The 24,901-nt window shown below is 63.9% G+C and overlaps 1 protein-coding gene across 1 annotated transcript; it reads left to right on the top strand.

The window, feature by feature from the left end:
* Positions 1-3,419: 3,419 nt before the first annotated feature.
* On the top strand, positions 3,420-24,667 carry CDH15 (cadherin 15; the record flags this gene model as incomplete). The annotated part of the gene is made up of 14 exons (XM_082863017.1): positions 3,420-3,461; positions 10,041-10,199; positions 10,344-10,499; positions 12,614-12,758; positions 19,326-19,486; positions 20,211-20,339; positions 20,754-20,939; positions 21,853-22,106; positions 22,745-22,887; positions 23,048-23,284; positions 23,492-23,731; positions 23,825-23,961; positions 24,072-24,239; positions 24,443-24,667. 14 exons carry the CDS (start codon positions 3,420-3,422, stop codon positions 24,665-24,667), a joined length of 2,382 nt encoding a protein of 793 aa, XP_082719143.1.
* Between the last annotated feature and the right edge of the window lie 234 nt (positions 24,668-24,901).

Here is a 24,901-nt window from a genome sequence, read left to right as displayed (position 1 = left end):
CTGGGCACACGACGCCAGCTGACCCTCGCTTGCACAATGGATGTGTGCATGGGAGCCCCGGGTGGGCTGTGCTGGGGCACGGGGTCATGCGATTATCCCAGTGAGCCCAGCGAGCAAACGCCTGCTGAATGCCAGCTGAGCGGCCCCGGTGCCCACCCGGCCACACCGCCAGAACAGTTACTGCAGACTTAGCGGCTGAAACATCACAGCTTTATCTCACTGCTTCTTTTTTTTTTTGGCTGCGTTGGGTCTTTATTGCGGTGCGCGGGCTTCTCATTGCAGTGGCTTCTCGTTGCAGAGCACAGGCTCTAGGCACGCGGGCTTCAGTAGTTGCGGCACGTGGGCTCTAGAGCGTAGGCTCAGTAGCTGTGGCGCACGGGCTTAGTTGCTCCGCGGCATGTGGGATCTTCCCAGACCACGGCTCGAACCCGTGTCCCCTGCATTGGCAGGCGGGTTCTTAACCGCTGCGCCACCAGGGAAGCCCCTCACTGTTTCTTTAGGTCAGTCGTCTGAGTGGGCTCTACCGAGTCGTCTGTTCCCGGTCACATGGGGTGAAGACTCTGTGTCGGCCGGGCTGGCTCTTACCTGGAGCTCAGGAGACAGCTTTCTTCAAACTCATCCAGGTCCTTGGCAGACTCAGGCTCCTCAGGGTTGTAGGACTGAGGGCCCCATTTCCGCTGACTGGGGGTCTCCCACTCCTGCACCCACGTGTCTGTCCGCCTGGCACCTGAAATCTCTCTGGTTTCCTCTCTTGCTGCATTTCTCTGGCTCCAGCTGACCGTTTAAGGGACAGCACGTTCTCTGCTCTTAAGGGCTTCTGTGAATAGGTGAGGCTGGTCCAGACAATCCAGGACCCCCGCCCCACCTCAGGGTCCCTCTGTCAAGGAACGTGACGTCTTCACAGGTTCAGGGAGGCCATCCCTGCTATGCCTGCTAGGCCACAGTGTCCTCATCTGCACATGGATTGAGGCGCCTGCTTCATAGGACTATGGGGACTAAACACTGGGCCTTACTGGGGGTGTATTTGTGTGCAATTTTATCTAAGCCTGCATACTTTTACACATAATTCTTTTTTTAATATTTGTTTATTTTTGGCCGTGTCAGGTCTTAGTTGTGGCACGCGGGCTTCTCTCTCGTTGTGGTGCGCAGGCTTAGTTACCCCGCAGCATGTGGGATCTTAGTTCCCCGACCAGGGATCGAACCCACGTCCCCTGCATTGGAAGGCAGATTCTTAACCACTGGACTGCCAGGGAAGTCCCCATAATGATTCTTATTACACTACAATTGCGGTATTGTTCTAACGTAACTGCACTTTATTTCTAAAGTTATAACAGCTTCACTTCTCTGCTGAAAGTCTCGTTGCCCCCCTTTTATCAAGAGAAAGTTGAAAATCCCTAGATGGGTGGATGAACCTCCAGGGCTGGAACGCCCCCTCCCTCACCCAACGCTCCCTCACAATCCTACCCCGGTCCGGCGGAGCCACTGCCCTCCTCCCAGCTCACAGGTGCCCAACCGTGTCCCACCAGAGACAGAGGAGGCCACCCAGGGAGGGGAGGTCATGGCCCCACTGGGCTGGGCGGTGGGACCTGCACCTCAGGCCCCTCCCACTCGCACAGGACCCGAGGGAGGGTCCGCTGGTGGTGAAGGGTTGAACCCTGGGGTTGGCGGCCTGGTAAGCGGAGGGGGCACCTGGAGGGTCCGTCGCCTTGAGTCCACCAGGAATAAGGGCTCTTCTGGAGGAGCCGGTCCACGGGCAAGGAAGGCCAACTGGCCCTTGCAGCCTGGGGTGGACCAGCGCCGGATAGGACCTCGGGGCTCAGACACAAGAGGTCAGCAGAGACAACTTCCTGCACAGGGCCCAGAGCCAGACTGGACCCCAGGCTTCCGCGTCCCCAGCCCCGGCTGCCCGGGCACGAGACTGGGGGGCGAGGCCGTGTGGGGGCCTAACCAGCCTGGGGACCACGCCCCTCCCCCAGGGACTCCTCCTGCTCTCCGGGCTCTCCCCTGACCAGACCCAGCTTACCCTCCCCCTTGGAGCACCCCCGCACCCGGGAGGTTGTTGAGGGGGACACAGATGGCCGAGAGGAGGGATGGCCTAGCTGAGCCCCTGCCCCCGTCTACTTCACCCTCTACCCGTTCAGGGGGCAGAAACCCAAAAACATTCAGAGGGCTCCTCCACCCGGGTTTGGGGTCTGACCTCAGAGGCAGGACGGGGGCCTCCAGGAGCTGCTCAGCCCCAGGGCCTCAGAGCCTGCAGCTGGAAGGGTCTCCCGCCCTCCACCCCCACCTTGGAGCGGTGAGCGCCAGGGACACAGTCTCTGCCGGAGCCCCTGCCCTCACCCCTATCCCCGGCAGCCTGGCCTCCTTCCAAGCAGGCCTAGGGCACAGATGGTGCCGCACCTGCTCAGCTGCCCCGCAATCTGGAGAGGAGAGCAGAGGCCCCCGTGCCTGCTCCTGCTGCAGAGAAGACCGGCTCTCGGACAGGACACTCCCCACTTCCCTGCCCAGAAGACGGCTCGAGGTCCGCAGGGCCGCCCCCTCCCTCCCCGCCCTCCCCTGGTTCTGAGCCGCAGGCTGCCCAGGAGCGCAGGGGCTTGGAGGGGAGAGATAGCCTCCCCCTTCCACCAGGTAGTTACCAACCAAGTAACTGCCAACCGAGGAGGAAGGAAGGGGCGGGTAGAGCTGGGCACCGGGCCAGTCTGTGCCTGTTCTTCCTGTGTGCTAGCCCTGGGGGTCAGCAGTGGACAACCTGCCCTGGGGGGCTCCACCCCAGAGCGGGAGGCACTAAAGGGACACAGCAAATGTGATCCAAGCCCTCAAGGCAGTGAGCGGCTGGCCTTGGGGAGAGCCGGACAGGCAGTCCTGGCGAGGGCACGGCCGGCCAGTGCAAAGGCACTGAGGCAGGAGTGTGCCTGGCGCTCAGAATGAATGAGGGAATCCACCCTAGTCCCCAGCCCCCACCCACCGCTGCCTTTCTGACAGCTTCCTTGCTGGAGCCCCGCATCCAGCCTGGGACGGTGCCCGACCCCTGCTCCGCCCCCGACACATGCTGTCAGTCACGTGTGCTGTCACTCAGCCGCCCCCCCCCCGCCCCGCCCCGCCCATGTGCTGTCACTCAGCCCCCACGCCCCGCCCTACACACTTGCTGTAACTCAGCCGCCCCCACGCCCCGCCCATATGCTGTAACTCGGCCCCCCCACGCCCCGCCCCACACACGTGCTGTCACTCAGCCCCAGGCGCCGTCCCGCCCACGTGCTGTAACTCAGCCCCACGCCCCGCCCAGCTTCGCCCCCGCACACATTATCACTCCCTCGCCAGGCTCGCCCCGCACACTTGTGCTGTCACTCAGCCGGGTCCTGTCCCAGCAGAAGGCGTCGCTCCCGCCGCCGGACACTCGGCCCGCTGCCCGCCGCCGGCCCATGGACGCCGCGCTCCTCCTCGCCCTCGGGCTGCTGGCCCAGGTAAGGCACGGGCGCTGCGCGGGGGTCTCTGGCCCCTGCACTGAGCGCCGGCGTCTTAGAGTGGGGCGTCCCGGCCTCGGGGACCGAGAGCCGAGGGTTCTGTGCGGGGCATCCCTGTCCAGGGGGGAGTGTAACCGCCTCCGCTGGACCGGACGGGGAGCCAAGTTCGGGGACGGCCAGGAGAGCACCCAGAAGGCGAGCCCTCACTCCGGAGGGGCGCCCCTCAGCCCTGCTGGGGTCTGGGAGTGTTCAGTCTCGCGGGAGGCGAGGGAGAGGGGGCGGCAGGAGCATCCCCAGCTGGGAAAGCCTGGAGGCCTGGTCCCTAGGGACCCCTGTGAGCTGGTAGGTGATTCTCCGTGGTCTAGTTGGGTGGAGTCCGAGCCCCCATGTGTCCGGCCGGCAGGGGCAGCTGCGGGCTCTGCCCTCCAGAAACCCCCTCTCCCTGGGGAGCCCTGGTCTCCCTGGTGGGAGCAGGACGGGCGGCAGGAAACACAGGCCGCCCCACTCGCCACACGGGCACCCCTGGGTGGCTGGGACCGCATCCTTTCGGCCCCTGGCTTCTGGGCAGGTGCTAGGCTGGGGCCAGGAGTGCAGCGTGTGGCCTCAGTGGTCTCCGGGCTTCGGGGGACTGGGCTGAGCGGTGGTCACTGGTGAGGGCCGGGGGCCAGGAGGACGGTCTCAGGCCTCTTACACCTGACAGGTGATGAGCACAGGGCCTGGCCCTGCGCCCACGAATCATCACTCACTGTTACACTTCCAGAGCCATCATGCAGCGCTGGCCGCTGGCGAGCGTCGCCCCTCACTCCCGCGGCGCCCCCGGCTCCGGCTCACCAGCTCGGGTTTCAGCCCCTGGCAGCTGACTAGGTGCCGCCAACCCCCCGCCCCAGCTACCCACACCCCTGCCTCCGGGCCTTCACTGACCCCATGGAGGCGGTGCTGGCCGCTCCCCACTGCCATGGCCACCTGACCCAGAGGGAGGCCGCGGCCACTCTTGCCTGGCACAGCCTGGCTGCCCACGGCCTGTGCCCCTCGGCCCGCTGCTGGGAGCCCACCCGGGGCAGCGGGCTCTCTGCCCCCACCCCAGGGCCTGGATGCCCCCATGCGCTCCAGAAGGCTCCAGGCTGCAACGCCCCCTCCCCACTATTCCTGCCCCTGCCCCGCATCAGGCGGCATGTCCTCGGAGGCCCACTCCTGGGTCTGGGGGTGTCATCCTTTGACTGGGCCCCAGGGGGACTCTGCTGCGGGGGAGGGGAGTAGATCCCCCTCAGATGCCTCTCCCCTCCCCCAGGGTCATGCCCAATGCACCCGCTCCCAGACAGCTGGGGACTGCGGGAATTCTGGTGGCGCTGGGAGGCCAGCCAGCGGGCCTGGCCACTCATGTTCCCGCACTCCCCGCGGCTCAGATTAGCTCCGGTGTGAGGGGAGCGACTTCGGGATTGGCCGACATGTGTCTGCGTCAGGACCTCGCACGGCCCTCCCCCATCCAGCTCAGCTTTCAGACTTCTGTCCTCTCCTGTCCAGCCACACGGGTCCTGCGGCCGCTTCCCAACACACCTTCCTCCACTTCCGGGAGCCCCCCGGCAGGGCTGTCTCGGGTGGGCCCCTGGGGTGGGGGCCTGTGGACCAGACTCCGCACAGGCCCGTCATCTGCTTGGTGGCCTTGGACGAGGCTCACCCTTCCCTTGTGTTGCCTGAAATCTCGGCCAGGGGGCTTGGCGTGTGTCTTTTCGGAACTGGCCTCTATCGGCCCCTCACCTGTGCCCGTGGTGTCCCCAGTAGCTGGGCCTTCACTGGGACCCCCCCTGCCTGGGGGTGGGGAGCCCAGATGGCAGACCCACGTGCTGCTGGAAGGGGCCCCAAGCCTGCGTCCGGCTCCGCTGAGCCATGTCGCTGCCCGTGCATTCACGTGCGGGGACACCCCTCCAGCATCACTTCCGGGCCTGGGTCCCTCAGATTCCAGGAAGCAGGTGCGAGGCCTGGAGCCCGGGGGAACGTGGGTGGGGTTTGCTTGGGCTGAGGGAGAGGCCCCACAAGCTCCCCTGGCCTGAGCCCCTTCCCCACCCCCGGCTGGAATCCAGGCCGCCCTGTTCCTGGACGGCCTGGCAGGCATCAGGCGCGCCAGGAATGGACCCAGCTGTCCGCCTGGCCCAGAGAGGCCCCTGCGGCTCTCCCCTGAGCCCCCTCCAGCTGTTGCAGGCTTCAGAGGAGGGGCAAGATGGCGAGGCGAAGGGACAGCTGTTTTCTCCAGCCTCCCCCCCACCCCACCCCCGCTGACTGGGGCAGGCACCATGCTCCCGGCTGTCCTGCCCACCTTGAGAGGACAGCACCCCGACCTGGCTTCCCTCCGCGGCCCCGGTTACTGTCACACCGACAGTGTGTTCTGGAGAAGACCATGCGTGTCTGCCGTGGGGACTGTCCTGTTCCAGGACTTTCCCGTTGCCTCAGGGGGTCTTCACGGCTTGCAAAGCCCCCAGGAGTGTGGCTGCGGCTTCCTCCCAGAGGCCACGTGCTCAGGAGAGCCCCAGAGCCCCTTCCCCAGCCGTGGCTGCCTCCCAGTTGTGTAAGGGTTGCCCGATTGCAGGGAGATGGAAGATGCTACCCTTCAGTCAACCAGGATGCACCCGGGCCTCCTGCCTGCCACTCGCAGGGGCCACTAGAGGCCGTAGTGCCAGGAGCTGAAGCAGGCTCTCCTTGCTGTCCCCCTGGCCGCCCTGGCCACCAGCCTCTCTATCCAGGGCAGGTGAGCCATCAGCTTTCTTCCCAGGAGACAGGGCCGTGCCTCGTAATTCTTTGTTCCGATCCCACCGAGGGCTGCTGGAGAGAAGCAGAGAGCTCTGCGGGCTGCCCCCAGGCGCCCAGGCAGGACAGGCCCCTGCAGCGGGCAAGCGCGGCAGGCATTCCCTCCAGGGCTCAGGCACTTGCGCGCTTCTGAACAGTTGATGGTGGGGTGCGTCCACGCGTAGGGCCTCCGAGGGGTGGGGTGGGAGCCGGGGCAGGGCTGTGTGACCCTCGAGCCCCGCCTCTCGGCCCTGCGCCTGCCTTGATTCCCAGATGTTCCCAAGGCTCACCTGGGGGCTCCGGGACCCCCTGGGAGGTCTGACTCAGTAGGCCGGGGGTGAACTGGTGGCATCTGTATTTTTCCTGACCTTGGTTGGTTGTGATGACAAGTCAAGTCTGGAAGCCCCAGCCGGTGGTGAAGTAGCCCAGCCCCCCTGCGGGGGCCTGAGGGGAGGGGGCGCCATCTCAGATCCCAGGGGACGGGAGCCGCCCAGAGGCCAGAGAGGCGTCGGGAGGAGCTGGCCAGCTGCTCTCGGGCTCAGGGGCTCAGGGCCTTGCCCACCGTGGCCTGCAGCTACACGGTATCACCCACCCGGGCCCTTGCCTGGGTCTGGGGTGGGTGAGGCCGCTCCTGCCCCTGCAGTGGGTTTGTAGGGTGCTCACCGCGCTGCTGGGCCCCACGAGCTCCGAACCAGACGGGGGAGCTCTCTTACTCGGCAGCCGTGGGGCTGGGGGCCAGGGCTGGGACCACAGCGAGGGGGCAGCGGCCCGGCGTCTCTAGGGCTTCCAGGCTGTTCTCTCAGGCTCTTGGCTAAGGGAGCGGCGGAGGGTGAGCATGGGGATGCCACCGGGCACCCGCTGGGAGAAGTGGGTCCCTGATGCCCGTTGGTTCTGTGTGGTGCGGGGGCGGTGAGGGTGACAGCGTTTGTGAGCAATGTGGACTCGACGTCCACGGCTCTGTGCACGTGGCTTCGTCCCGACTCCAATGTCCTGGGATTCCCAGGCGGCTCCCAGGCCTTCCCCGGTCACCTGCATCTTCTGGGAAGGGGCTGGCGGGAGGACAAAGGACAAACTGAGAAGCGTCCCGAGAGCCGGAGGCCGGCTGCAGCCCAGTCTGGCCATGCCACCTACTGCAGCCTCCGATCTGGGCGAGGGGCCCTGCCAAGGCTCTGCGGCTCCTGCTGACCTCGTGACCTTGGGCCGTGGAGAGTCGGGGGTCCAGGACTCCCAGACTCCGCCCCGGCCACATGCCCTGTGCCAAGCCGGTGGGCGTCCTGGAGTGTCAGCAAGGCTGCTGGCAGGGCGGGGGCAGCCGTAGGCTCGGTGGGGGGCTGCAGGGCCGGAGGGGCCGGCCCAGGTATGGACAGGGCAGTGTGTCCCCCAGTGCTTCTCCAAGAGCCTGAGGCCCGGGAGCATCTGCAGGCTGTCCCTCGCTCCCTGCTGAGGTCAGGGCGGTGCCTCTGTGTCACTGGGCATCACAGAAATGCTCCTTGCGATGGAGGTTCAGCGCTGGTGGACCTGTGGCTCCCGCCTCTGCTGCTCCCTGAGGGCTGAGGGGCTGGGGAGGGGCGGAGGGAGGGGCGGGGAACGGCGAGGTTGGGGGCAAGGGAGCTGCCCAGGAAACAGACGCTATCCCCCCCCCCCCCCCCCCCCCCCCCCCCCCCGAGCCTGTGACAAAGGCCGGCAGGTCTCCGCTTGGCGGGAACACCACGCTGGCCTGTGCTGGGCCGTCTTGGTGAGAAGCCAGCTGCCCGGGAGGCTTGGAGGCAGTGCTGCCATCTGTCGGGCCACGGGGAGCTCGGCAGCATGGTGAACCGCCCAGCCCTTTCTCCAAGCCGGGTGTGCTGCTGCCTGGACCCCAGGCCCCTGGCATTTCAAGTGCAGTGGCAGGACGAGGTCTGGGCACCGGGGAGGTGGCCCGGGGCCCCCCAGGGAGACTGACTTTAGTTTGGATGTCAGTGCAGTTCTGTCAGCAAAGTGTACAAGGACCCAGGGGGGCAGAACAGGGAGGCCATGCAGGGGGGCACAGGCCAGAGGTTGCCTGGAAGAGCAGCCTCCTGGCTGAGGGGCCTCTCCTCCCTCCCTTGCCCCCTAAGTCCCCCCACTCCCCAGTCTAAGTCCCCCCACCTCCCCTTCCCTGAGGCCACCAGCCCAGGCCCGGTCCCTCTACCGACTGCGATGGGGAAAGGGATGGAAACCTCAGCAGAAGTCGGTGGACCGGCCGGCCAGGGGCGGGGTCAAGGGGTTGAGGAGGGGAAGGGCCGTGGGAGGCAGAGGAAGCCCGCAGCACAGAGAGCTGGGGAGGGGCCTGGCAGGAGCAGCTCCACTGCATCTCCCGCACTGCCCTGCCTTGGATTTGGAGGGGGGCTGGGCAGGGGGCAGCTGCAAACGCAGGGGGATTGGGGGGGTCATAAGGGCCATGGAAGGCGTGTTGCTCACGTTCTCCTATAGCCAAGCCGAGCTGGGTCCCAGTAGCATCCCTGCCCCCGCCCTGGGCCCTGACAGCCCTTATCCAAGTCCAGCCAGGCTCTGTGCCCTCCAAGGGTGCCCCAGCGTCGGCCCCACTCATGACTCGGGGAGCACAGAGGGCCCCCAGTGCCTCCACGCCCAGCCGGCCCCAGTGCCTGAGCCCACGCTCAGACCAGCCACTGGCCGATCGAGGCGTGGGATACGAAGACCAGGGCTGTCCCAGGAGACTCTGGGTGTTGGTTGGGGCTGCCGCCAGCTCTGCCCTCACCCAGCCAGGTAGCTTTCTTCTCTGGGCCTCAGTTTCCCCGTCTGAGAGGTGGGGGGGGACGAGCTGACAGTGGGTCTGGGGAGGGTTTCGGCACCGCGGGCCGCGTTCCTGACTAGCTTCAGTGCTGAGCCCAGAGCTCAGCGGGTGGTGGCAGGGCGGTGGGTGCATATCCCTGGCCCCGCCTGTGGCGTAGCGTCGGGGGACACGGCTGCCCCGCACTCTGTCCTGCCTCTGCAGCCCCACAGGCCCCGAGCGCTGGGCTTCGGGGACGTTGCACACAGGGCCCCCCTGTCCCCTGGGCGTGCGGAGCCGGAGACAGCGTCCCGGGTTCCAGGTACTAAAGTGTTGGTTACACGGTCACACCTGGTTCCACGGTTCTGGGAGGAAAACAGCACGGGCTGGGGTTGGGCTCTGGGGGATCAGGGTCCAAAACACTCCAGCTGCCCCGTCCTCCCGCCGGCCCCTCAGCCTCACAGCTGCACACGCCCCACCCCGCCGGTCCCTAGAGGCAGAGGCAGCTGCCGCAGGGGGCGGGGAGCTGGGAGCTCAGCTCCGTTTCATTTCCACAAAGCAGCCCTGGGACAGACAGCCCCACCGCCTGCTTCCCAGAGGCGTGTGGAGTGTCCCCCTCCCCAGCCTGGCAGAGGAGACCTGCCGTGTGAACAGCTGCCCTGGGTGTTGGAGGGGTGGGCGCTCTGGCCCCCAGGTGGCCCCCTCTCTGGGCCTCTGAGGACAAAAGCGCTGCCTGGTCAACCTCGACCAGCCCTCAAGAGTTCACGTCACCAGGAGGCCTGGGGTGGCCTTGTGTCCCCCCACTGCCCCCAGCCCAGCTGCCCTTCCTCTTCAACCCACCTCCCTCCCGGGCCTCGCCACCCATCCCCGGGCTCCCGGGAGCCAGGCTGCCTCCTGTCCCCCTGAGCACCCCATACCCCCCAAGTCCTGGCGCCCGAACCTCCCCGGGCCACACGACGGAGGGCTTGGCAGTCAGGGAGGGGGCGTCCCGGCCCTGGTTGGGGAGCTCCGGGCGCTGCTGTGGTGGTGACGGAGGGTTTTCTTTGTTGCAGAGCCTGTGCCTGTCAGTGGGGGTCCCCGGGCCGAGGAGGCCGCATACCCTGTACCCCTGGCACCGGATGCCGGCACCGGGCCGCGTGCGGAGAGCCTGGGTCATCCCTCCCATCAGTGTGTCCGAGAACCACAAGCGCCTGCCCTTCCCCCTGGTGCAGGTGAGGGGCCGCGTGCTTTAGGGCGGGCACACCCCTGGGGCCGCAGGCTGAGCGACCCCATCCCAGCTGGGGGGTTACCGAGGGCTGCAGAGAGGGGACACCCCTCCCCTGGGGCACCTCCCCAGCCCATCACCTGTCCCACAGATCAAGTCGGACAGGCAGCAGCTGGGCAGCATCATCTACAGCATCCAGGGGCCCGGCGTGGACGAGGAGCCCCGGGGGATCTTCTCCATAGACAAGTTCACAGGGAAGGTGTCCCTGAATGCCGTGCTGGACCGAGAGAAGACAGACCGCTTCAGGGTGGGCCCCGCCCCGCCCCGCCCCGCCCCTCCCCTCCCCTCCCCATGGGGGCCATGGCCACATCTCCACCCGCAAAACCCAGCATCCTTAATTGGGGGGCAGGGGTGGGATTTGGGACCGGCTGCCCCAGGAAGCAGGTGTCAGGATCACAGGCACATTTGGCAGGTGCGTGAGCAGACTGAACACTGGGTCCTGCCCAGGAGGACTGGGCAGCCGGCCTCAGGGTGGGCGGCAGCCTTCCCAGGAAAGCAACACCAGACACTGGTGTGGCCGGTTCTCCCCTGAGCCTGCTATGTGAGTTGAAGAAGGGGTGCTGGGAGGAATCCCACGGAACTGGCCGCCCCCAGCGGCAGCTGCCCCATGACTGTCAGGGTGGGACGTCGGGGGAGGTGGGATGGGATCTGCCCAGTGGAGGTCTTGGGATTGTTGGGTCTGAGAGAAAGGGCAGTGGGGAGGGGGTGAGCGAGGGGCCAAGGAGGGGAGCTTGGAACTCGCCTGGCTCCCCTACAGACAGATGATCCGCCCCCCATCTTGGCCACCCTAAGGTGATGTTCAGACTTGCCCCGGGGAGGGGGCTGCAGCCTTTGCCTTTCCTGTGCCCGGAGTCTCCCTCAGACTTTGAGAACCAGCTCTTGGTTCCCTTACACAGAGAGTTAGAGGGTGTGTTTCCCCTGGAAGTTGTACCAAGTCTGTTCTCCAAAGGGACAGGGGGTGGCTGAAGTTACAATTCCACGTGTGGAGCGGAGACTTCAGAAGAGAGACCAGGGGCGCCAGGGAGAGACCAGGGGCGCCAGGGAGACCAGGGGCGCCAGGGGAGAGACCAGGGCCGCCAGGGAGAGAGACCAGGGGCGCCAGGGGAGAGACCAGGGGCGCCAGGGGAGAGACCAGGGGCGCTAAGGGAGAGAGACCAGGGGCGCTAAGGGAGAGAGACCAGGGGTGCCAGGGGGAGAGACCAGGGCCGCCAGGGGGAGAGACCAGGGCCGCCAGGGGAGAGAGACCAGGGGCGCCAGGGGAGAGACCAGGGCCGCCAGGGGAGAGACCAGGGCCGCCAGGGGGAGACCAGGGGCGCCAGGGGAGAGACCAGGGGCGCTAAGGGAGAGAGACCAGGGGCGCCAGGGGAGAGACCAGGGGCGCTAAGGGAGAGAGACCAGGGGCGCTAAGGGAGAGAGACCAGGGGTGCCAGGGGGAGAGACCAGGGCCGCCAGGGGAGAGACCAGGGGCGCCAGGGGAGAGAGACCAGGGCCGCCAGGGGAGAGAGACCAGGGGCGCCAGGGGAGAGAGACCAGGGGCACCAGGGAGAGACCAGGGGCGCCAGGGGAGACCAGGGGCACCAGGGAGAGACCAGGGGCGCTAGGGGAGAGACCAGGGCCGCCAGGGAGAGACCAGGGGCGCTAGGGGAGAGACCAGGGCCGCCAGGGAGAGACCAGGGGCGCTAAGGGAGAGACCAGGGGCGCCAGGGAGACCAGGGGCGCCAGGGGAGACCAGGGGCGCCAGGGAGAGACCAGGGGCGCCAGGGGAGAGACCAGGGGCGCCAGGGGAGAGACCAGGGGCGCTAAGGGAGAGAGACCAGGGGCGCTAAGGGAGAGAGACCAGGGGCGCCAGGGGGAGAGACCAGGGGCGCCAGGGGGAGAGACCAGGGGCGCCAGGGGAGAGAGACCAGGGGCGCCAGGGGAGAGAGACCAGGGGCGCCAGGGGAGAGACCAGGGGCGCCAGGGGAGAGACCAGGGGCGCCAGGGGAGAGACCAGGGGCGCCAGGGAGAGACCAGGAGCACCAGGGAGAGACCAGGGGAGCCAGGGGAGAGACCAGGGCCACCAGGGGAGAGAGACCAGGGCCGCCAGGGGAGAGACCAGGGCCGCCAGGGGGAGCGTCACTGCAGCCACGCTCGAAGCACAGCTGTGGGCTCCCTGGTGGCCCAGGCAAGAGGGGGCGCGTGGTGGCCACCCTCCCTGCTGGGAGAACCCAGGCTCCCCTCGAGGGCAGTCCCACCTGCCCGGCACTGCCCCGTCCCCGTGCCGCTTCTCACCTGTTTCCAGCAGGACACGGGGTCTGCGCTCACTGCTGCTCTTGCCCTCGTGGGGGCCGCAGTGCCAGCCCTTGCTCTCTGCTTGACTAGCTCAGGGCCTTTGCTCTGGACCTGGGGGGGTCCACCCTGGAGGAGCCCACGGACCTGGAGATCGTGGTTGTGGACCAGAACGACAACCGGCCTGTCTTCCGGCAGGAGGTGTTCACTGGCCGGGTGCTGGAGGGCGCCGTCCCAGGTGAGCCGAGTGGGTTCCCGGTGGGGGAGGGAGCTTCGCGAAGGGCGCTGGGTAGGTCAGAAGTCCAGGATTTCCCTTCAGCAAGAACTTCAGAGGTCCTTCAGAGAGTCTAAAAACACGTAACCAGTCTCCAGGACGGAGGGAATTTCCACAAGTCGACTCAAGCCTCTTCCCATTGCGATATAAATGTCAACCCCCAAATCCTCGAGTTCAGAGAGGATTCCTGGATGGCAGAGCTCCGGTGGTTTCCGTTGCTCTCCCCTCCCCCTCCTCCCCCTCCTCCTGCTAAATAGAGGTGACGTTCACATAACATAAAGTTAACCATTTTGGAACGAGCTTCCCAGTGGCAGTTAGCACATTCATGGTGTTGTGCAACAAACACCTCTGTCTCCTTCATCCCCCGAGAGGGACCCCCCTGCCCGTTATCAGTCGATGCCTCTCACCGCTTATTAATTCTACACTGAGTGCAGAAACCGCTGACCCTCTGTCCCTTCTGCGTCCTCACAGGGCAGACTCCCTGGCCTGATTCTGTTCCAGGCAGAATAGACATTCCAGACCGTGATCTGCTCCTTCCCTCCCCACCGGGTCCCCGGGGCTCTGGTCAGATCCCAGGCTGGTTGCAGGCCGGAGGCCTTCAGAGCACACCAGGGACTCGGCGTAACTTCAAAGTCAGGGGTTAACACTAACACAGTGTAACATCTCACCTGCATACCTGTTCCGCTTCAGCTGCCCAGTGAAGCCTTTTAGAGCAAAGGCGGTCCTGCCTCTGTCCACAGTCCCTGCTGCCTGTCTGAGCCTTGTCTGCTCCTGCATGCCGTCCACCTTTTCCTTTAAGGCGGTCCTGCCTCTGTCCACAGTCCCTGCCGCCTGTCTGAGCCTTCTCTGCTCCTGCATGCCGTCCACCTTTTCCTTTAAGGCGGTCCTGCCTCCGTCCACAGTCCCTGCCGCCTGTCTGAGCCTTGTCTGCTCCTGCATGCGATCCACCTTTTCCTTTAGGGCCTTTTGCACGCGGAGGGTGGCTGCTTCAGTTCTGTCAGATAAAAGCCCAAGTGTCTGGTTGGCCGTGCATCTGGTTCTGCTGGCTGTTTAATCACTAGGGTGGAATTTTCCCGTCTTTCCCTGTGTGTGAGAGCACAGCAGAGGTGGGGGCCAGCCCACGGTGGGGAGAGGAGACGGGCCTAGCCTCTGCCACTGCTTGAGCTCGGATCCCGGGGGCCTCTCTGCGTTCCCACCACGGCAGCGCAGCCCTGCATGCAGAGGGGCCCCTAGCGGGGTGACAACCCCTGTGTGTTACCTGGCAGGGCTCCTGGGGTACTGGGGGGTGGGCAGTCTCGGTCGAAGGTGGTCCCTGAGCCCCAGGGCTGGGGCTGCTTCAGGGTCCCTGCTCCTCCCCCAAAGGCAAAGCGCCGTCCCTCCAGCCCAGCAGCCCCACCCTCACCCTGTGACTGTGGCCTGAGCTGAGGGGCCCTCCCGGGTCTCCTCCCACCCCGCCTTCCCTGGGAGCAGTCAGTGGGCGCGTGGGAGAGGGCACAGGCCCCCGTGTGGGCACCCAGGGACCGCCAGCAGCTGTGCCAATCTCGGCCCCTCTTCCTGCTTCTGTGGGGTCGCTGCACCTGCCCCACCAGGGGAGCCCCAGCGTGTGCACCTCCTGGGGGGTCACAGCCTGGACTCGGGGGTGTCAGGTCGCCTGTGCGTCACCGTCTGACGGGCTCACACGGGTGTGATCTTCCCTTCCGTTCTCGTCATGGTGGCAGGACTGAGGCCCCCGCCCGCTCACGCCCCCTCACTGGGGACGGGTCCTCAGCCGCCAGGAGCTCATGACACTGACTTCTGTTCTGCCAAATTTTATTGTGGCAAAATACATGCAACAAGGTTTAGCATCTTAACCATTTTTAAGTGTACGGGTCGGTGGTGTTAAGCCCGTTCACATCGTTGTGCACCACCACCAGCATCCGTAGAATTTTCTCATTTTCCCAGACTGGAACTCTGTCCCCATTAAACGCTAACTCCCATTTCCCCCTCCAGTGCCTGCCACTCACTGTCTGCTTTTTGTCTCTATGATTTGTCTGCACGTGAGTGGAATCGTACAGTACTTGTCCTCCTGGGTCTGGCTGATTTCACGGACCGTCCTGTCCTCAGGGCTCGTCAGTGTGGTAGCCCGTGTCAGAGTCACCTTCCTTTTCAAGGCAGAATAATACTCTATTGCATGTTTATACCACACTTTGTTTATCTGTTTATTCTTCAGTGGACCTTTGGATTGCTTTTTAGCTGTTGTGAATAGTGCCGCAGTGAACATGGGTGTCCAGATATGTCTTTGAGACCCTGCTTTCAGTTCCTTTGGGTATGTACCCAGAAGTGGGGCTGGTAGATCAAATGGTAGTTCTATTTTTAATTGTTTTAAATAAATTTATTTATTTTTGGCTGTGTTGGGTCCTCGTTGCTGCGAGCGGGCTTTCTCTAGTTGTGGTGAGCGGGGGCTACTCTTCGTTGTAGTGTGCGGGCTTCTCATTGCGGTGGCTTCTCTTGTTGTGGAGCGTGGACTCTAGGTGTGCGGGCTTCAGTAGCTGTGGCTCGTGGGCTCAGTAGTTGTGGCGCACGGGTTTAGTTGCTCTGTGGCATGTGGGATCTTCCCGGACCGGGGCACGAACCCGTGTCCCCTGCATCGGCAGGCGGACTCCCAACCACTGCGCCACCAGGGAAGCCGTATTTTTAATTTTTTGAGGATCCTCCATGGTGTTTTCCACAGTGGCCGCACCATTTTCCATCCCCACCAACAGTGTAGGAGGGTCCCAGCTTCTCCACGTCGTCACCAGCGCCTGTTGCTTTCTGTTTTGTTTTGTTGTTGCTGTTGGCAGCCATCCTAATGGGCGTGAGGGGCTGTCTCGTGGTTCTCATCTGCATTTCCCTAATGATTAGTCACGTTGAGTGTTTGTTCATGTGCATATTGGCCATTTGTATATCTTCCTTGGAGAAAGGCCTGTTCAAGTCCCTTTGCCCATTTTTGAATTGAGTTGCTTGTTGGTTTTTTTTTCTGGTTGAGTTTTACGGGTTCTCTGTATATCCTGGATATTAATCTCTTATCAGATAAATGATTTGCAAATATTTTCTCCTATTTCGTGAGTTGTCTTTTTACTCTGTTGTTAGTGTCTTTTGATGCATTTTTAAATGTTCGTGAAGTCCGGTTTGTCTATTTTTGTTGTTGTTGCCTGTGCCTTTGGTGTCATATCCAAGAAATCATTGCCTTCGTGACATTACCAGTGTCCTGTGTTTTCTTCTGAGTTTTCGTTTTACGTTGTACACGTAGGTCTGATCCATTTTGAGTTGACTTTTGCATATGCTGTTAAGTAATTACGGGTCCAGCTCCATCCTTCCGCCTGTGGATGTCTTTCCCGGCACCACTTGCTGAGGAGACCGCCCTCTCCATGCTGAATGGTCCTGGCGTCCTGTGTAACATCACCTGCCCGTGGATGTGAGGTTTATCCTGGGCTCTCTATTCGGTTCCATCAGTCTGTGTGTCTGTCTTGAGGGCAGGTGCACACTGATTACTGTACTTTTGCAGAAAGTTTTGAAAACAGGAAGTGTGTCCCCCGGCTCTGTTCTTTTCCAGGATGGCTTAGGCTATTCAGGGTCCCTTGAGATCTTATAGGAAGTTTAGAATGAGTTTTCTATTTATGTAAAGAAACTGTCCTTAAGATTTTGATAGGGATCACACTGAATCTGTAGGTCGCTCTGGGTGGTAGTGACATCTTAGCAACAAGTCTTCTGTCTGTCCATTTATTTGTGTTTTCTCAGTTTCTTTCACTGATCTTTTGTAGTTTTCATTGCGAAAGCCGCTCAACTCCTTGCTTACGACACTGACATCCTGAGGCATTTAGGCAGTTGTTGTAATGATTGTCCCTGCGTGCGTCTGCGTGGCTGGAGGCGTGCACATCCCTCAGGAGGCGTGCACATCCCGTTCCTGGAGATGCCGATTTGGGTCTGTAGTTCAGGGGGTGTCCGCCAAGCTTCTCCGCTCTGGCTTTTCTCCTTTCCCCTTTGTAATTAATAGGTGTCTTGTGGGAGACCCTTTGAGACTGTGCAGGTGTCCTGCTGCCCCTCAAGCTGCCGCCCAGCAGCGTTAGCATCTCTGGCGGCTCTTGCCTGCGTCAGGTGTTGTTTCTTCATTGTTTCTTCTTGGTCATCACTTAGCTCTCTATTATATGATAGGACTTTCAGTACCCCTGTATGTGAATATGTGTGTGTATGTGTTACCCACCAGGGTTCTTGGCCTCTTTAATCAATAGAAATCGATCAAAGGCCAGACAAGAAATTCAGGCAAGGCTTTATTGGGGCCCCTGCTGCAGCGGTGGGGAGTGGGAACAAGAAACAGGTTCCCTTGCTAGCTTTGCTCCCTGAGGGGGGGGCGAGCTTGTTCCTTATATGGGGTGTGTCCAGGGGTCAGGGGTGTGTCCAGGGGGTCAGGCCGCGGGGGGGTGGCTTAGGGGGTTGGCCGTAAACAGAAAACTCATTCTAAAATCCCTATAAAATCTCAAGGAATCCTGAATAGCCAAAACCATCCTGGAAAAGAACAAAGCTGGGGGACACACTTCCTGATTTCAAAACTTTCTGCAAAGGTACAGTAATCAGTGTGCACCTGCCTTCAAGACAGACACACAGACCATAGACAGATGGACCTGAATAGAGAGCCCAGGAGTAAACCTCACATCACGGGCAGGTGATTTCACACAGGACGCCAGGACCATTCAGCGTGGAGAGGGCGGTCTCCTCAGCAAATGGTGCCGGGAAAGACACCACCTTAGGTGGTGGTGTGTGCGCGGGGCGCGCACAGGTACCCTGCTTCTGCTCCCGGCCGGTGTTTGCTCTTCAGAAGTGGCCGTTGGGCTTTTTAGTCTCTTTGTATGTTGTCCAGAATTTGCTCGAACTGCCACGTACATAGTTATTTTTAGTCCCTTGTAGTTTCTTTGTATTCTGTAGCTCGAGGAGACCTGTGTCCAGGCGCAAGCCCTGCAGCAAAGGGTCCCGGGTCCCGGCCTGTCTCGTATGTGTTTTGTTCACACGGATGTGTCTGGATTTATGGATTCTTGCTTCACTCAGTGGCTTGTGCTTCTTTGCACCGTTGTTTTGAAGCTCAAATCACGGCTGATCAGAAGCTCATCAAACCGGCCCAGGCCCCTTCAGCAGCCGGGGCTGGGAAGTCAGCTCACATACATACAGACGTGCGTGTGTGCACGCACTGTCACAGCTGTGTTAACACGGCTCTGTGCCTCCATCACAAGTCACGAGTCCTCTCTGGCACCTCCACTTCCGATCCAGCTCTGCAGGGTCCCTCTGGGTCCTCTTCTCTGTTGGCGAGAAGCTGGGCTCCAGTCACCCCAGGAGTTTGCGCACTTCCGATCCAGCTCTGCAGGGTCCCTCTGGGTCCTCTTCTCTGTTGGCGAGAAGCTGGGCTCCAGTCACCCCAGGAGTTTGCGCACTTCCGATCCAGCTCTGCAGGGTCCCTCTGGGTCCTCTTCTCTGTTGGCGAGAAGCTGGGCTCCAGTCACCCCAGGAGTTTGCGCACTTCCGATCCAGCTCTGCAGGGTCCCTCTGGGTCCTCTTCTCTGTTGGCGAGAAGCTGGGCTCCAGTCACCCCAGGAGTTTGCGCACTTCCGATCCAGCTCTGCAGGGTCCCTCTGGGTCCTCTTCTCTGTTGGCGAGAAGCTGGGCTCCAGTCACCCCAGGAGTTTGCGCACTTCCGATCCAGCTCTGCAGGGTCCCTCTGGGTCCTCTTCTCTGTTGGCGAGAAGCTGGGCTCCAGTCACCCCAGGAGTTTGCGCACTTCCGATCCAGCTCTGCAGGGTCCCTCTGGGTCCTCTTCTCTTGCTCAGCCACAGAGAGCCCGACAGGTGCCTTTGGGAGCGCGTGTCTGCATCCCGGTGGCAGGGTGCCTATTCTAAACATTGTTTTCGGCTTTAGCCTGGGGTCCAGCATCATGCCAGGAGTTACCTGCTAAGGTAGCTTCCCACCTTCTAAGGCTGGGTCAGTGGCCAGGTCACTACCGTTCATCAGGCACCAGCATGACACTCAGCTGACCCGTCAGGGCCCAGGAGGGGCTGGGATGAGCCCAGTCACAGGTGAGGGGGGGGCTAGCTCCTCGGGTGGCCCGAGGCTGGTCCACCTCACCGGGATAACTTTTAGTACACCTGATCTGGGCCGGTGTGGGGAGGGGTGGTCAGACCTGAATTGCTCCAGAAAACAGGTGGGCACAGGTGCTGGGGCACCTCCAGGACCCCTGCAGAGGCCCTTCTCTCCTGAGATCCAGGGCCTCGTTTGCCCCAGAGCGCAGGTGCGGCCCTGGGCGCTGCCTCGCCCCGCCTGGGGCTGGTTCCCCAGCGGGCTCGCCTGGTCTGTCTCAGGGTTCTGTAGGAGACAGGTGTCCGCAGTGTGCATCGGACACCCGACCTCATCCCCACACGCGACACAAGCCAGGACGCCGGGATGCTTGCACGTGCAAGGCTGATCGGGGGCCTGGACCCGGTGCGGCGGGCATCCATGGGTGTCACCCCCACATGTCCCCTCCCTTCCCAGGAACCTACGTGACCAGGGCTGAGGCCACGGATGCGGACGACCCGGAGACGGACAACGCGGCCCTGCGGTACTCCATTCTGGAGCAGGGCGGCCCCCAGCTCTTCAGTATCGACCCGCACACGGGGGACATCCGCACAGTTCAAGTGGGCCTGGACCGCGAGGTGAGGCCATGCAGCTGCACCCTGACAGCTGAGGCAGGGCAGCCCCCCAGACGAGGGGTCCGAGTGCCGCGGACACTGTCCGTGGCCCTGGGCTCCGGCAGACCTGCCCCGCGGGTAGTTGTGTGGTTCGGTCCAGAGATGGTGTGAGGGGCCCTTAGCGTGTTTTTCTGCCGGAGACCTCCCCCACCCTGTTGCCTGCAGAGCAGAGGGCTCCTCGGCCTGGGGTGGGCCCACAGCGACCACGCATGCTGCAGAGAAACAGTCGCCCTTCAGCCGGCCGTGCCCACTCCTCCCCTGTGGGGCCCCTGCGGCCCCGGGCTGCCAGGCTTCTGTGTGGCATTGGCACCTCACCTCCAGGAAGCCCTCCTTGGTTTCCCCAGGGCCACTCACTGCGTTAGTTGATCTCTGTCCCCTCTCTCGGCAGCCGCACCTGGCTCCCCAGGGCAGGGACCCCACACCCCAGTGCAGCAGGTGCCCCGTGAGTGCTCATCCGGCTCGGCAACCGTCCTCTTGCCCACTCACAGGCTGGGGCAGAGTCTGGGGTCGACAGTGGTGCCGTCGGACCCGGAGAGGCTCGGCAGCCTGTTGCCCCAGAGCTTGGGAGCAGGGCAGATGCTGGAGCCTCCTGGGGTCTGCCGGCCCTGCCCCCAGGCCCTAAGGTGGCTGACCAGCCCCGCCCTGCGCGCCACCTGGGTCTCCTGACCCCGTGTCACTGTGCTCCTAGGTGGTCGCCGTGTACAATCTGACCCTGCAGGTGGCGGACATGTCTGGAGACGGCCTCACCGCCACGGCCTTGGCCATCATCACACTGGAGGATGTCAACGACAACGCCCCCGAGTTCACCAGGGCTCAGGTGCTGCCACCGTCCTCACCCCCACCGGCCGCTGCTCAGGGCTGACCTCCCCCCGATCCCGGGGCTTCTGGTGGGTGGGAGGCTCGGTGCTCCACAGAGGAGGCATCCTGTGTGGACCGCGCAGGATACCCTGCCGGAGGCCAGCATCGGGGGCCGGGGGGGCTGTGAGCATGTCAGGAGCTAGAGGGCCCTGGGGGGGAGCCACCAAGACCCTGGGGTGGGACCTGTCCCCGAGCCTTCCTGGGTGGGAGCGAGCGGCAGCCCTGCCCTCCGGGGAGGATGTGCCCAGCACATGGCCGAGACTGGGAGGGGGCTCCTGGTGCCCTGGACTCCTCGTGGGTGGGCAGTGGGAGGGTGACCCCGCAGGGGACCGTCCCCGGCCCACCCGTGGGTAACGGGGCCGAGTTCCCACAGTTCTTCCTGGAGGCCACAGAGGCCGTCAGCGGAGTGGACGTGGGGCGGCTGGAGGTAGAGGACCGGGACCTGCCCGGCTCCCCCAACTGGGTGGCCAGGTTCACCATCCTGGAGGGCGACCCTGACGGGCAGTTCGCCATCCGCACCGACCCCAGGACCAACGAGGGTGTGCTGTCTGTGGTGAAGGTGAGCTGAGGAGGGTGCGTCTCCTCACACCCTGGGACCCCGTTTGGACCCTCTGTGCATCCTTAGGAAGGGAGCGAAGGGGACCAAGAACGCTAGGACTGTGGGCTCGGGCCACGCTGACCACAGGGGGACAGGGCTGGAAGGAGGGGGCAAGCCCACGTTACTTCCAGTGTCTTGCCACTTAAAGTATATGATCAACACGCACAAATACAGACCTCACATGTCGGCCAAACTGAGACCAGAGACAAAACCAGCAGGACATACGTGTGCATGCACACACCTGAGCATACACACACGTGCATACACGTGCATAGAGATGCAGATGAGCTGTCAACACAGGAAGAGCCTTATTGCCAGAGACTGGCTCACGCCGGCCGTCGTGCAGGCGGCTGGCAAGTCCGGCGTCTGCGGGGCTGCGACAGGCTGCAGAGTCAGGAGCTGAGGCTGCATCTGGAGGTGGGGGCCCTTCTCCCCCAGGGCAGCCTCAGGTCTGCTCTTGGAGACTCTCACCCACAGATGAGACCCACCCGGGTTCTCCAGGACCATCTTCTGTATTTAAAGTCAGCTGATTGGACAGGTCAGTTCAACCACGCCCACCAAATACCCTCTTAGCAAGACCCAGGCGAGTGTCTGCTTGGGGCACCGAGGAGGACGCCCGGCCAGGGGACGGGAAACTGGCCTCACAACACCCAGCAAATAAGTTTGCGTGATGAGTAGCCGTCATTTTGGCATTATTTTTTGTGCCTTTTTGTCCTGCATGATTTTTGTTTTTCCGAGGCTAAAAAGCAGAAGGAAAGAAGGGGCTCTGAGGACAGAGCAGAAGAGGCCTCTCCGGCCGCAGCTGCCTCAGGCGTCCCTGAATGGGAGGAGGGGGCCGGAGTCCTGACGGGCGGCCGCCCCGCTTCCCCTGCAGCCGCTGGACTACGAGAGTCGGGAGCACTACGACCTCAAAGTGGCGGCGCAGAACGAGGCTCCCCTGCAGGTGGCGGCCCCCAGGGCCGAGCGGGGCCAGGCCAGGGTCAGCGTGCAGGTGCGGGATGTCAACGAGGCGCCCGTGTTCCAGCAGAACCCACTGCGGACCAGCCTGGCCGAGGGGGCGGCCCCAGGAACCCCCGTGGCCACCTTCTCTGCCCGAGACCCTGACACACAGCAGCCGCAGAGGCTCAGGTGGGGGCCCCGGGGTGAGCAGGGGAACTGGCAGCCCCAGTCCACCTCCCAGCCAGGGGAGCAGCACAGCTAAGGGTACTGAGCCCTGTGCCCTGAGGGTTTCCATCAGGGCCCTGGTCGGAGGGCAGAGGGCTCATCTGTGTGCATCACCGAGAGCCCAGGGGCTCTCAAGTACCGTGCGTGCGTTCGTGCGTGCGTGCGCGTGCGTGTTCACGTGACCTCGTCCTGTAGGCAGGACTGGGCTGCATCTGGCGCACACTGACACGGCCCGTCTGTGTTGGTTAGCCTCTGAGTGTCCGGCCCTGTCCGTTCCAGGGAGCCGTTACTCCACTAGGACTGGCTGTTACTGTCTTGGATTTCACCCCCTGCCCTGGCCCTGTGTACCCTTGTCTGTCAACATGGTGCCCACCGTTGAATCCTAGCTGTCACTCAGTGGCCACGGGGCCCTGGGCAGCTCACCTGCCCTCCCCGAGCCTCAGTTTTTTCATCTGTCGATTGGGATGGAAAACCGGCTTAGGGCTGTGGAAGGACTATCCTTAAAGGCCTGCGTATGTGTGCGTGTGTACGCGTCTACACGTGACCACACCTCCGGGGGTCCGGCTCAGGCTCAGGGCCCCTCCTCCCCTTCTCGCCAACAGCTACTCCAAGGACTATGACCCTGAAGACTGGCTGCAAGTGGACGGGGCCACTGGCCGGGTCCAGACCCAGCGCGTGCTCAGCCCTGCATCCCCCTTCCTCAAGGACGGCTGGTACAGGGCCATCATCCTGGCCCGAGATGATGGTGAGCGTGGAGCTCGGCCTGGGTTCCAGGGCTCCCTAACCCTGGCTGGGGCTCCTGCTGCTGCCCAAGGGCTGAGAGCGGGCGCTCCACCAAGCAGACTTAAGGGGCGGGTGGGGGCTCTGCAGAGGCAAGGGGCCCACCAGACCTCTCCTGCTTGCAGCCTCCCCACCCAGCACGGCCACAGGGACCCTGTCTGTTGAGATCCTGGAGGTCAACGACCACGCCCCTGAACTGTCCCCACCGTGGGGCAGCCTGTGCAGCACACCAGAGCAGGGCTCCGGTCTTCTCTTGGGGGCCACGGATGAGGACCTGCCCCCCCACGGGGCCCCCTTCCACTTCCAGCTGAGCCCCAGGCTCCCAGAGCTGGCCCGGAACTGGAGCCTCAGCCAGGTTAACGGTGAGCTCGCCCCACGCCCCTGGGGGTCCAGAGCCTGGAGCAGGTCCCCACTGGTTCCCACCTCAGTGCGCTGCATCCTCAGGCCCGCAGGGATCAGTTATCACACACACGGGACAGGTGGGGAACCGAGGCCGGCTGCCGCCGGAAGCACAGGCGCAGAGGGGCTTGGCCGCCCCTGCCCCTGCTGACCGCCGGCACCCTCTGCAGTGAGCCACGCGCGCCTGCGGCCCAGGCTCCAGGTCCAGGAGGGGCTGCACCGCCTGAGCCTGCTGCTCCAGGACTCGGGACAGCCGCCCCAGCAGCGCGAGCAGCCCCTGAACGTGACCGTGTGCCGCTGCGGCCTGGACGGCGCCTGCCTGCCGGGGGCCGCTGCGGTGCGGGCGGGTGGCACGGGCATCAGCCTGGGCGCCCTGGTCATCGTGCTGGCCAGTGTCATCCTGCTGCTCTGTGAGTGCCCGCGCCTGCAGATCCCCGCCCCGCCCTGCCCGCCTTGCCCCGCCCCCACCCCACACCGACCTCCGCTGCACCCCCCACCCCCAGTGCTCGCCCTGCTGGTGGCCCTCCTGGTGCGGTGCCGGCAGCAGTCGTGTGACAAGAGGCTTTTGCACGGGCTGCAGGACGACCTTCGGGACAACATCCTCAACTACGACGAGCAGGGGGGCGGGGAGGAGGACCAGGTGAGGGGGCCGGGGTGGCTTACAAGTGCTGGGGGGGTCTCCCCAGGGGCCCCAGCTGGCCAGCTGCCTCCCGACCCTCACCCCCACGCGCTCTGTCCGTCCCTTCTCAGGATGCCTATGACATGGACCAGCTGCGCCACCCGGCAGAGCTGGCGGCCCTGGGCGCCCCGCTGGGACGGCCTTCTCTGCGCAGAGACGCCCCGTTCGGCCGATCGCACCCCCAGGCCCCCCGCGTGCTGCCCACCAGCCCCTCTGACATCTCTGACTTCATCAACGAGGTGGGTGCCCCAGGGGCGCCCTGCACCCCGTTCCCCCACCCCACGAGCCTGAGGCATCGCTCTGGGGCTGGACAGGAGGAAGGAGAATCGCCCAGAGAAAACCTTGCCCCCACCCCGGCTCCTGGGGCCAGGCCTCGGCCGAGCTGGTGGCGGAGGGCGTTTGGCCGGCGCGTGCTGGTCCTGAGCCCCAGGCCTCTCCACAGGGCTTAGAGGCCGCGGACAGCGACCCCGCCGTCCCTCCCTACGACACGGCTCTCATCTATGACTACGAGGGGGACGGGTCCGTGGCAGGCACGCTGAGCTCCATCCTGTCCAGCCTGGGTGATGAGGACGCAGACTACAGCTGCCTCTGGGACTGGGGGCCCCGCTTTGCCCGGCTGGCCGACCTGTACGGGCCCCGTGAGGGCACCAGGGAAGAGGCTTTCTGATGGGGACCTGCACCCACCCTGCTGAGGGCACGGCCTCCCGGACACAGGGCAGACTACAGGCGCCTGAGCGGACATGCCGGACTCGGCTGTGTGTCGAGATGGACAGAGGGCCCTGCGCCCCGCCCTAGGGCCTTGGCGGAAGTCAGGGCCCAAAGCCTAGAGTGGAGTGGCCAGAAGGAGGCGCCCCTCCTGCCCCGTCAGTTGCCTCCAATGGGGTCAGAGGCCCCATTCACA

This window comes from Leucopleurus acutus (assembly GCF_964270905.1).
Source record: "Leucopleurus acutus genome assembly, chromosome: 20".
Classification (NCBI taxonomy): Eukaryota; Metazoa; Chordata; class Mammalia; order Artiodactyla; family Delphinidae; genus Leucopleurus; species Leucopleurus acutus.
The sequence above is the reverse complement of the archived record's forward strand: the minus strand, read 5'-3'. Positions and strand labels throughout refer to the sequence as shown.